This window comes from Panthera tigris, chromosome E2 (genome assembly GCF_018350195.1).
Source record: "Panthera tigris isolate Pti1 chromosome E2, P.tigris_Pti1_mat1.1, whole genome shotgun sequence".
NCBI classification, from domain to species: domain Eukaryota; kingdom Metazoa; phylum Chordata; class Mammalia; order Carnivora; family Felidae; genus Panthera; species Panthera tigris.
In genome coordinates this window covers 18,114,769-18,127,449 of record NC_056674.1, presented here as the reverse complement: position 1 = coordinate 18,127,449, position 12,681 = coordinate 18,114,769, and the positions used below count along the sequence as shown (strand labels likewise).

At 55.5% G+C, this 12,681-nt stretch overlaps 1 protein-coding gene across 1 annotated transcript; it reads right to left on the bottom strand.

Annotated features, from left to right (window-relative positions):
• Positions 1 to 6,898: 6,898 nt before the first annotated feature.
• SBSN (suprabasin) lies at positions 6,899 to 11,889 on the bottom strand. The gene is made up of 4 exons (XM_042968912.1): positions 9,390 to 11,889; positions 8,068 to 8,133; positions 7,928 to 7,972; positions 6,899 to 7,077 (listed from the first exon to the last, which is right to left on the bottom strand). The coding sequence occupies exons 1-4, from the start codon at positions 11,358 to 11,360 to the stop codon at positions 7,054 to 7,056; spliced, it is 2,106 nt and encodes a 701-aa protein (XP_042824846.1). The 5' UTR covers positions 11,361 to 11,889; the 3' UTR covers positions 6,899 to 7,053.
• Between the last annotated feature and the right edge of the window lie 792 nt (positions 11,890 to 12,681).

Below are 12,681 nucleotides of genomic sequence, written 5' to 3'. Positions count from 1 at the left end.
CTGACCCAGGCACCCATCCTGTTTACCTGGCCCACTGGGGGCACGTGTGTGAGCTCACAGCCTCCTGGGAGGCCTGGACTGCTGCTCGCCCCACCCACCCCTGTCTCCGCCGGGCCTGGGCTGCACCAGCAAGGGAGGAGGGGTCGGCGTGAGGGCCCCCCACCCCCCCACATCTGGGCTCAGGACACAGAGTTTGGGCGTCTTGCCCTCTCACCCGGTTTAGTAGCACCCGGGGCCGCCTCTCTGCTCCCAGGGCCCGGGGTCCTCCCACTTGTCCCTGGCCTTGTATCACTGGGACTCATCACCGAGTTAGGAGGGGCCGGTTTCCATCCGCCTTTCTCAATGCCTCTCAGTCAGTCTCTCTCCACCCCAGCACCCGCACCCCACCTTGTAACATCGTCTCACCGTGTAAACACGGTCCCGGTCTGTCCCGGGCAGCCCTACCTGTTGTCATTACCTCTGTTTAATGATAATCATAATGGTGGCAGTGGGAATAACAATATAATCATCGTGGCAACTTCAGTTTGTCAAGGGCCTTCTATGTGCCCGGTGCTGGATTAAGCACTTCAAGGCTCACACAGCCCTGGGAGCTGGTCTCACTGTAACCCCATGTAGAGACCGAGAATCTGGGGCTCAGAGGGGAGCGGTGAGTGTGTGGGGTGGGTGTGGGGTAGGGCCAGAGCCAAGCCCAGGCCTGCCCTGCTGCCAGCACTTTCTGTCATCATCTGTCTCAGACCTCCCCCCTTGCCTTTCAAAACCTTCATTCCTATCCGGATAGAATTGGCTGTGATTTTGCCCCGGGGCCTCGTGGGGGGGGGGGCGCGGGGGGGCAGGGAGCTGGAGTAAACCTGAGGCCTCCGGATCGCTGATGGACACCTCGGCCCCTGAGCCTGCTGCTTCCATTTCCAAGGGCAGGACCGTGGGGCTGGAGTCGGCACACTCCCTGACTCAGAGACTCCCTCCCACACTTCCCTCCTGGGACGCCACCCTCACAGTGGCATGTATCCGCCCTCCGTCCTAGCTCTATTACTAATATTTTTCCTTAAGCCAGCTTACTTTCTTAAGTGTATTCTATGTCGCTTCTGTAGGAGGAAAGACAGGATCGCTTACCCATAGACAGATAGTACCAGAAAACAGGGCGAGAAGCAAACAGTGGTGTTACATTGTAGCTGGCTGCAGCTCCTGTACCTCCTTTGTTAAGAAAGGAGATTAGCGGGGCACCAGGGTGGCTCAGTCGGTTAAGCGTCCAACTCGATCTCCACTCAGGTCATGATCTCACGGTTCAGCCCTGCATCAGGCTCTGCGCTAACAGCATGGAGCCTGTTTGGGATGCCTCTCTCTCTCTCTCTCTCTCTCTCTCTCTCTCTCTCTCTCTCTCTCTCTGCCCCTCCCCTGCTTTCTCTCTCTCTCTCAAAAATAAATAAATAAACATTAAAAAAAAAAAATAAAAGAGGAGATTAGCAAGTATGAGGGAGGTCAAGGAACGCCAGCACAGAAATTGAGCCTTCCTCTTTAACATAATCAGAAAGCTTCGGAGAAAAGTGAGAAAAGGGTACGTCTCTCACTGGGCGGTTCAGACTTATTCAAAGCCATGTTCATGAACCACCTACATTTGTCCCATGCAGTCCCATGTTCTACCTGCTGGGGAAAACTACCTTCAGACATCTCTGGGCCAGAGAAGCCACCTGAAACCGTCTGAAGGCATATTGATGAAAGAACCTGTTGTGAACCAAACAGAAACCCAAGTGCCTCCACGTGCACAATCTCACTTACTTCTTATCACCACCGTGGGGGATGGGCATTATTCCCATTTTGCAGGTGAGGTAACTGAGGCCCAGGGCTGGTAAACACACCCCTAATAGCGTATTTGAGAAAGGATCATGGCAAAATGGGGCTGTCCGAATTTGACCCAGGTCTGTCTGCCTCCAAACAGCTTTCTCTCCTACGTCACCAAGCCTCCTTTGCTCTTGTACTTCGTCACAGCCACAAATCCGACACGCCCGACCTCATGTCCAGGACCTTCTGATTGCGGGTCCTCTCTAAGTCACTACTTCATTCATTCACTAAGTCCTTATTGAGTACCTACTGTGTGTTACAGCTGTTCTAGGCGCGGGGGATTCAGGGTGGAAGGAGATCATCTAAATCTGTCTCCTCAGGGAGCTCCCATTCGTTGTGAGGAGGTGGGACAATAAACACGTCGGGTGGTGAGCACCAATGGAGGAGAATACGGTGGGGTGAGGGACTAGAGAAGACAGAGGGAGCATTTCAGGAAAGGCTCTGAGAGATGTGACCTATGAACTGACACCCAAAGGAAGTGAGAGAGCGAGCCATGAGGATGTCTGGGACTAGAGTATCCCAAGCAGAGAGACAGCAGTGCAAAGGCCCTGAGGCAGGAGCCTGCTTACTCCATTTGAGGACCGTCGTGGCTAGAGCAAAGGGGAAGTGGGAAGAGTTGAAGTCAAAGAGAAACCAGCCCGGACAGTGAGGATTCGTGGACCATCGCGAGGACTTTGACTCTGAATGAGGTAGAAACAGCGGAGGGTTTTGACTGAGGAAGGCTGGGGTCTGATTCGGTGTTAACGGGGTCCCTCTGGGGTCCAGAGGGCAGGATGTGGGGACAGAGACCAGGAAGGAGGCTGCGGGGGGAGGACGGAAGCTGGACTCCAGTAGAAAGAGGAGATGAAGCCCTGGGTCTGGGTGGCGTCTCTGTGGTGTCCTGGGCCTCCGACTGGCATCTGACTGGCTCGCCTGTGCACAGCACCTGTCCTGGAGACTGGCTGCAAATCCTAAGCCCGCCCCTTCTTAGCTGTGATCTTCACCCCCTGTGCAGCGGTTTCCTTGCCTGGAAGAGGCGGGAACGTGAGGGTGAGGTGAATGCAATATGTGTTCTTGCTAGCGTGGGCATGTTGATGTTGGAATATTCTCTTGGCGGTTTAACTTTGAGACACATACACAGGCACACACGCACCTCCTGAAATGGCCCAAAGCAGACACTTGATTTTAGGCGCATCTGGGTGGCTCAGTCGGCTGAGTGTCCAACTCTTAATTTCAGCTCAGGTCATGATCCCAGGGTCGTGGGATCGAGCCCCACGTTGGGGTCCGCACTGAGCGTGAAGCCTGCTTAAGATTCTCATTCTCTCTCTCCCTCTACCCCTCTCCTCTGCTCACACGCTCTCTCCCTTTCTCTCTCTAAAAATAAAAAAAAAAAAGAGGGGTGTCTGGGTGGCTCGGTCGTTAAGTATCTGACTTCAGCTCAGATCACGATCTCACGGTTGGTGAGTGCAAGTCCCACATCAGGCGAGCTCGAGCCCCACTTTGGGTGAGCCCCACTTCTCTCTCTCCCTCTCTCTCTCTCTGCCCCTCGTGGGAGTCTCTCTCTCTCCAGTCCCCCTGCCCCTCAGTCACTTGTGCCCTCTCAAAAAAAAAAGCGTCTAGCTCTTGATTTCAGCTCAGGTCATGATCTCACTGTTCAAGGGTTGAGCCCCAGGTAGGGCTCTGAGCTGACAGTGTGGAGCCTGCTCGGGATTCTCTCTCTCCCTCTCTCTCTCTCCCTGCCCCTCCCATGCTTGCACTCTCTTCCCCTCAAAATAAACTTTAAAAAAAAAGAGAAAAAAGAAATTAAAAAAAAGAAAGAAACTTAATTTTTAAAAGGACTTATTTTGAAGCAGTCCCCTCCTCCTCCCCAAGGGTCCCCGGGAAGCAGGCCACCTGGCGAGCAGCGACCACCAGCAAGGAGACGCTCTTGACTAGGAGCCGGGCCACTGCCACTTACCAGCTGGGTGGCCTCGGCCCGGGAGGGGGACCATCACGGTACCTGCCCCACGTGGGCGCTTGTGAGCGCGGGATGAATCATGTGGGTGAGCGCTCGGCACAGCCGGAGTCAGCACCCAGTAAAAGAGGGCTGTGAGGGTCCCGCCCAAGCTCCCCTCCCTGTTCTTCCCCGGCTGCAGAAACCGGCCCCTCCTCTCCTCACCCCCTAGCCTGCCTCCACCTGCCTCTCTCAGGCGCCTCGTTCCTGCCCCCCTTATTCCATGGCCGAGAGGGAAACCAAGTCTGCTCGAGGCGGTAGCCTCCCCCCTACCAGCTGCCGGCCACTGGTGCCTGGGCTCCGCCTCTCCTCTCGAACATGTCAGTCTGGGGGGGAACGGACGTCAGACGAGTAGACATGTAATTACACACTGTGCTTACACAAGCACTATGAAGAGGAGATCGGTGAGCCACGAGAGAGCGTTAACAAAGGTGGCTTGTGTGGCCGAGGTAGCTGAGACCTGAAGGGTAAGGAGGAGCCAACGCAGGGGATGGGAGGGCCACAGAGAATATTCCCAGCAGAGGGAACCGCACGCCAGGCCCCAGGCCGAGGCCGAGGTGAGCCATGCCTCTTCGAAACCTGAGAAGCCCTTGTTTCCCAGAAGCCTCTCGGGATTGACACTCCCCACGCACATGATTATCCCTTATCCCTGGCACCTTCAGGACCCATGCAGGCAGACCAGCAAGAAAATGTGCACACAAATAAGAGCACTGAAAGCTTTGCCTTTAGGAAAGAATGATGCCCTTGAACATGCCCTTTCCAGAAGGGACTCCTCCAGTTTGTATGAAACGAGCTCCAGCACAGAGGAGACCCTCAGTAGATGCGTAATATGAACGCGCGCTTCTCTGTTCGTGAGTTTGAGCCTCACATCGGGCTCTCTGCTGTCAGCACGGACCCCGCTTCAGGTCCTCTGTCCCCCTCTCTCTCTGACCCTCCTCTGCTCACTTGCGCTCTGTCTCTCAAAAATAAACATTTAAAAAAATCGTATTGATGTGTGGCTAGATGGATAGACACGTGACAGATGGATGTGTCAGAAAGCAATCAGAGTAAAATGAATTTATACTTTTTTAAAGCTATTGTAAGTAGGCTCCACACCCGGTGTGGGGGGCCTGAACTCACAACCCCGAAATCAAGAGTCGCATGCTCCACCAACCGAGCTGGCCAGGCACCCCATGCAAAGTAAAATGTTAATGGCAGATTTTAAAGGGTGGGTACACAGGTATTCACTATAAAATTCTTTCATCTTGGGGGCACCTGGGTGGCTCAGTTGGCTGAGCATCAGACTTGATTTTGCCTCAGGCCATGATCCCAGGGTCATGGCAACAAGCCCCACATCAGGCCCCAGCTGAGCATGAAGACTGTTTAAGATCCTCTGTGGGTGTGGGTGTGTGTGTGTGTGTGTGTGTGTGTGTGCGCGCGCGCGCGCACCTGGGTGGTTCAGTCAGTTGGGCATCCGACTTTGGCTCAGGTCATGATCTCACAGTTTGTGAGTTCCAGCCCTGCATCAGGCTCTGTGCTGACAGCTCAGAGCCTGGAACCTCTTCGGATTCTGTGTCTCCCTCTCTCTCTACCCCTCCGGGCTCACATTCTGTCTCCCTCTCTAAAATAAATAATAAACATTAAAAAAGAATTTTTTTAACATTCTTTTTCTCTCTCCCTCTGCCGCTCTCCCCAGCTCACACTCTTTCACTCAAAAAAAAAAAAAAAATCTTTACATTTGAAATATTTTCAAATCAAAATATCGCCGGGGAAGGGAAGGACTCTATGTGATAAAAATGATGGTATTCTGCAAATCCGGGAAAATGCAGTTAACCAGAAGGGTCAGGAAGGTCACCATGCAGGCCCCGCCCCTCCTGGTGTGGCGTTTAGTTCTCACCGAGGCATTGCTTTGTATTTGTTTTCATATTCTGTTTATATGCCTTGTATCCCCAGGAAGCCTGTAAACTCCCCAAGGGCAATTTTCGTCTCTAATTTTTGGCCCCACAAGTGATGGAATTTTGGAGCCGGAAGCCATGTTTGCAGTCCTCCCCTGCAGATGCCCCGCCCCCCTTCATATAGAAGGAAATTCTGGCCCCTGGAAGGAAAGGAAGCTGCCCGCAGGCATCTGATCCTAAGAGGAGTGCAGGTGTCCCAGCACCCAGGCCAGTGCATTCTGGAGACTTTCCAGGCAATTTGGAAAGGTCAGGTTCTATCAATAGACAGCCAAGGCCCTGGCCCCGCTGAGCCTCCGTTTCCTCATCCATACAATGGGCATCACAAGAGGACTTCTGCCTTTGGGTTGTGAGAGGCTTAAATGGTTCTAGCTCTTCACACAGTACTGGAACCTAGTAAGTGCTTAGTAAGCAGTAGCTGCTACCGCACATCTGAAAGCCCGGCCTTCCGTGTCACCGTTCATGTCTTGTAAAGAGGCCCGCCCTCCTGTCATCGGTGTGCCTGCCACCTGAGCCTTTGGTCCTCCTCCCCGTGCAAGCATCTCCCACACGCAACAACGCCCTCTCTCCTTTGCACGGATGCCCCCCACCCCACCCCCTGACACACACGGGTGCCAAACAGGAAAAGACTATGTTAAGAACATGCTTTGTAGCTCTTGTTTCTCCTCCACTTCCTATGTGACCTTGGCCATGTTTCTTAACCTGCGGGAGCCTCCATGTGCTTCTCTAGTAAAAGGGGCCATGACAGAACCTCTTACCTAGTGAGGTCACGCACCCAGCAGGGAGCCCGGCAATGCACAATAAATACAAGTTGCCCTTGTTATTCCTTCCGGGCCACACCCCCCAATGAGGACGCCACTCCCTGGGGCTGCACTAGGTTCCCGCCACTCTCTTCCTCGTGCTTCCTCCCCCACTGCCCGCTTTTTCGGCCCGGATGCTCCTCTCAGTGCTGAGCATGCGCGATGCTGCACGCCAGCGAGGCATGGCTCCTCCCTCTGAGTGCCCTCTTGCCTCTGACCAGCCCGACGACGTCTCCAGCTCAGCCCCGCTGTGTGTCACCCCCTCCCCCAGCTCCTTCAGCAAAGTAGCAAGAAGAGAAAAGAGAATCCTCCCCCCTCCCCTCAACCAACCCCTCCTCGGGGAGCACGGCGGACCATGATGAGAGTAAAAGCGCGTCGTATTTATTCACAAATCCCAGTACAGACCCCTTGCGAGACTCAGGAAATCTGTCCCCCCACCCCCAGCTCCTCCAGGTCCTGTCAGCTAGTATGACAACAGGAAAGTCAGTCTGCTGAGTAAGGCCAGTGCATCAGTTTAGGGAATGATGGCGATGACGCTCTGGAAGAGAGGAGAGAGGGAGTGAATGCAGGGAACGCGGCCCTGAGGGGACCAAGGCCTCTGTCCTCAGCCCCCTAGAAAATGAGAGGGACATTGACACTAGCTTCTCTGACCTCGGACTTGCTTATGTCCTAGACTCCTAGATTCAGGAAGAATAGGGAGCCAGCCCTCCCAGGCAGAGGTGCCAGGGGCCTCTGTGGGAGCCCAGGGGCCTTGTCCGTTTTGCCTCAGAGGATCCCCTGCCACCCCCACGGCCCAGGAATAAACAAGGGTGTGCCTTGGGGCTGTTCCCACCCTCATCCGTATGTCCCAGTCTCTTGCGGCTCAGGTACTAATTGCAAAGAGAAGAGCTAGGACTTTGCTTTGGGCCCAGAGTAGGGAGCAGGGTCCCACAGGAGTCTTTATACTGGGGGGGCGAGGGGGTGCCTATCAGCCAGGCAATGGACAGAGCGGCAGGCTCCCCCCGCCTCCCACCGGCATATGGCTGTAAGGCAGCAGAGGCTGGGCAGCAGAGGGACTCACAGTGCGTTGAGGGAGGAAAGCTGGTGAGAAGTGTTGGGCACAGAGAGGGGAGGGTTTCGGCAGTGCCTCCCCCGCTGGCCCCCTGTGAGTCTCTTTTGCCAGCTTATGTCCACCTCCACGGGAATGGAAAGGAGCCACAAGAGGGGGCGAGGGACACAGAGCAGGCAAAGGAAGGGAAGGCCAGAGCTGGGAAACAGGTCGAATGGATGGCCTCTGCAAGGCTGAGAGTCTGCCCACCGTGACATTGTCCGTGAACGGGCAGTGGGAAGGGATGTGACTATGTCTCCAGAGGCCAAGAGCACAATGTAGAAGCCACGTGGGCACTCACCTGCCACAGAGCTGGAAAGTTGAGGAAGGCCTTGTTGACCGAGGCCTGGAATTCAAGGACAAGAGGGTTGGTCACCAGCACGTGCCCCACCGCCCCCCCTAGCGGGGCCTCCCCTCCCTCGTGCTGCTTGGGAGACTTACTCCAGATGTTAATGTTGTGGTTGCGCCCCCTCCGTGCTGGCCGGTGGAAACGCCTGGATGAGTGCCCTGTGGATGAAGCCCAGACTGTCATTATAACCCGTCAGCCCTTGAGGGGTTCCAAGTTCATCTTCCACCGCTGACCTGCTGCCCTGTAGCAGGGGCCGGGGTGGGAGGCATAGGCTAACCCCCTGCCCCCTCACTGTCCAGAAGGAAAACCCAGAGCCCATGTTGCTGTGGGAATTCTGTGAGATGAGAAGAAATGCCTGGAAGGATGTCTGCCCCCTCCTGACTAGTTTTCCCCCAATTCCCTCTTATTTCACTGAACGAATGCCCTGTTGCTGAGAAGGCCCTGACTGGAAAGGGAACCCAGAGAACCCACACTGATCCTAGTGTGACCTCAGCCCGACCTCGGCTCTACCCCCTCTGACCTGATCCCTAACGTGGGTTGATCCCTGTCCTAATTTTATCCCCAGATACTCAGCAGTGCCTCTGCTGCTGTGGTCAGCCTCGAATCCCACAACAAACCTCCCCCTCCTGACCTCTTCCCAACGAAGACTGCTGTCTGACCCAGAGCCCACCCCTCCACCCCGTATACTTTCTGCAGAGTCCCTTCCTCCCCACCCACCCCTGGGTCCCTGCCTGGCAGCCGATGTGGCTGTCGGCTTCAAGGTCGAGGTCTGGGTCAGTCCTCAAGATGGTGTCCTAAAGATTCTTTGTGGAGGTTGGAGCGTGGGGAATTGAGGCAGGCAGGGGTCAGCCTTCTGGTCCCCATGCCCCCTCCTTGGTGCCCGTTCTGCTGAGTGCTAGCCACAGGACCTTGGCAAGTCCCCCGAAAACCTCAGTGAGCTTCCATTTCCTTATCTGAGAATCAGGGAGTCAGCACCCTCACCCTGCCTACCTCAGAGGCTGGTTATGAAAATGAAGCAGAAAAGGGCTTGTCTCCAGAAGCCATTCCCCATGCTTCCTCTGATGCTCTGGGTTTTCTCAACACTCACTCTGTTTGCACTGCCACAGATCTTGGCTCAGTAACCACTTCCTGTTCCCCAGGAGAGGCTTCGTGTGCCTCTCTTTACACCTCCTCAACTGGGAGGGCAGCTCCCTGAAGGTGGGGCTGGGCCCCTTTCACGCTGTCTGATACGGGGCTTTGCCATGAGGTGGTTTCCTCCATCTGACCAGCTGAGCCCAGAGGAGGAGCGTGGCCATGGAGCTGCCCAAGCTTCTTTCACCGAATCGAGGCTACATGGACTACCCAAATGTCCCAAGGGTTTAACTTTCCCTCCCCCCAGCCCCTTCTCCCCAGTTCCCCACCCCTGTTCACCTACATTCAGCAGCTTGTTGGCCTCCTTGCCGGCTTGGTTGACCCCATTATGAACATTCTGCTGCAACCTGTCCACCTCCTTCCCGGCCTGGCCAGCAGCATGGTGGACACCTTGGCCAAGTTTCTCCGCTTCCTTTCCAGCCTGGCCGGCAGCGTGGTTGACCCCTTGACCAAATTTCTCCGCCTCCTTCCCGGCCTGGTTGACCCCATCGTGGACCCCTTGGACCACTTTGTCTGCCTCCTTTCCGGCCTGTTCAACGGCATGGTGAACGACCTGGCCAAAGTGCTCCACCTCCTTCCCAGCCTGGTTGACTCCCTGGTGGACCCCTGGGACCACTTTCTCTCCCTCTTTCCCACCCTGTCCTGCAGCGTAGTTGGCCTCCTGGCCAAACCTCTCTGCCTCCTTCCAGGCCTCATTAGCCCCGTGCTGGACTCCCTGGCCAAACTGCTCCACCTCCTTCCCAGCCTGGTTGACTCCAGGATGGACCCCTTGGACTATTTTGTCTCCCTCTCCCCCAGCCTGCCCTGCAGCATAATGAACATCGTGACCAAACTTCTCTGCCTCCTTCCCAGCCTGGCTGACCCCATGATGCATCCCCTGACCAAACTTCTCTGCCTCCTTCCCAGCCTGGCTGACCCCATGATGGATCCCCTGACCAAGCTTCTCTGCCTCCTTCCCAGCCTGGCTGACCCCATGATGGATCCCCTGACCAAACTTCTCTGCCTCCTTCCCAGCCTGGCTGACCCCATGATGCATCCCCTGACCAAACTTCTCTGCCTCCTTCCCAGCCTGGCTGACCCCATGATGCATCCCCTGACCAAACTTCTCTGCCTCCTTCCCAGCCTGGCTGACCCCATGATGCATCCCCTGACCAAACTTCTCTGCCTCCTTCCCAGCCTGGCTGACCCCATGATGCATCCCCTGACCAAACTTCTCTGCCTCCTTCCCAGCCTGGCTGACCCCATGATGGATCCCCTGACCAAGCTTCTCTGCCTCCTTCCCAGCCTGGCTGACCCCATGATGGATCCCCTGACCAAGCTTCTCTGCCTCCTTCCCAGCCTGGTTGACCCCATGATGCATCCCCTGACCAAACTTCTCTGCCTCCTTCCCAGCCTGGTTGACCCCATGATGGATCCCCTGACCAAACTTCTCTGCCTCCTTCCCAGCCTGGCTGACCCCATGATGCATCCCCTGACCAAACTTCTCTGCCTCCTTCCCAGCCTGGTTGACCCCATGATGGATCCCCTGACCAAACTTCTCTGCCTCCTTCCCAGCCTGGTTGACCCCATGATGCATCCCCTGACCAAACTTCTCTGCCTCCTTCCCAGCCTGGTTGACCCCATGATGCATCCCCTGACCAAACTTCTCTGCCTCCTTCCCAGCCTGGTTGACCCCATGATGGATCCCCTGACCAAACTTCTCTGCCTCCTTCCCAGCCTGGTTAACCCCATGATGGGCCCCCTGGCCAAACCTCCCCGCCTCATTCCCAGCCTGCCCAGCAGTTTGGTGGACCCCCTGGCCAAACCTCCCTGCCTCGCTTCCCGCCTGGTTGACCCCATGATGGACCCCCTGAATCACTTTGTCTGCCTCCTTCCCAACCTGTCCAGCAGCGTTGTTGACCCCATGGACAAACTTCTCTGCTTCCTTTCCTGCTTGTCCGATGCCATTGTTGATCCCATGGGCTACCTTGTCCAAGCCGTTGTTGAGCCCCTGGACGCCCTTGTCCAGCTCCTTGCCAGCTTGGCTCCCCATGTGGCTAAGTCCATTAAAAACTTTCTCCACTTCCCTTCCAGCATGAGTGATTCCATTATTGATGCCTTCCAGGGCCTTGCCCACCTCTCTCTCTGCATTGCTCAGCCCTCGGTTGATTCCTTCAATGACCTTCTCAATGGGGTCATCACTGGCCGCCCATCCAGGAAGGGCCCCCCAGAGCAGTAGGAGGGAGCAGGAGCTGAGCAAACTGGCAAGGTGCATGTTGTTGGCAGGGTGGGGAGGATGCAGAGAGGAGCCAGAGAAGCAAAGCTGCTATTTATCCTCTACCTCCCTCCCTCTTCTCCACCCCTCATGACTCAATTACCCTGTGAGGCACTGACTTGGTCCCCAGTCAGGGAGGTATTTCCCAGAGAGCTCTGAGTTGAGCAATGAAGAGGAGGAGGCAGAGAGGGTGAGTCATGAATGGAGAACACTCAGGTGGCATCTTCGCCTCTTGCCCATTTCAGGCCCTCCACCCCAAAGCCCAGATGGCCTCCCTTCCAACCACCCCCTCTTTTCATTCCTCCCCCACCATCCAGGTCTCCTCTCTCCCAACCCCACCTTCCAGCACCCCCATCCTCACGACCCAGGCCTGGCTCTTCACTCCTCTTGGGGGACGGAAGGATCGTCTCCCCAGTAGTGAGAGTCTGGGGCGATGGGAGGTGCAGTCAAGGGAAGGAGAGCACTCTTAGGGAGTTGAAGGAGTCATCAGACCTTGCTCTTACTGTTCCAGTAGATGCCCCCTGCCCTACACTTACCGCGTCCCAGCCCCATGGGTCTTCTCCCTGGTCCTCAGACACACCAGGTTTATTCCTGCCTCCATGGCCTTTGCACTTGCCGTCTTCCCTGTCTGCAATGCACAACTCAGATCTTCACATGGTGGGTTCTTCCTTATTCTGCTCTTGACTCAAATGTCGCCTTCTAAAAACAAAAAACGAAACAAAACAAAAACCTTCCCTGGTTGTCTCTCAGTTATATTGGATGATATCATCCTTTTGTTTTTTATTTTTATAAGTATTTACCATGACCCAAAATTATCTTTTATATTGTCTGCATCACCTATCAGATTGTAAACTTCCAGAGGACAGGGCTTTTGTGTTGGTCACTGCTACATCCTCAATTTTTAGAACATTGCCTGGGGTTCAGTTAATATTTCCAGGCTAAACAAGTAGATGGATTAAAAGAAGCACTCCCCGAAAGTATGTGATGTAAGTACACATAGTATGCTTGCTAAGGGAGCCTGAGTCTCAGAGGGCGCTGGAGAGAGGGGTGCCTGAGTCCCCAGAGCAGCATAGGGCCCCTTGGGGAGGGTTACAGATTTTGGAGCCAGGACACATTCTCATAACAGAACCTTGGCTCCTGCTTCCTAGGCCTTGGGCAAGGGCAGAGGACTGATTGCCATGCGCTGGGACAGGACGCAGTGTCTCCTGAAAAGCCGGTTGAGGCAGCCACGGGGAGGGGCCGAAGACCGGGGGCAGCAAGAGAGTGTCAGCCAGAACCTGGGCTGGAGGCCAGGGGCTCATCCTTCCTTCCCTCCTCCCCC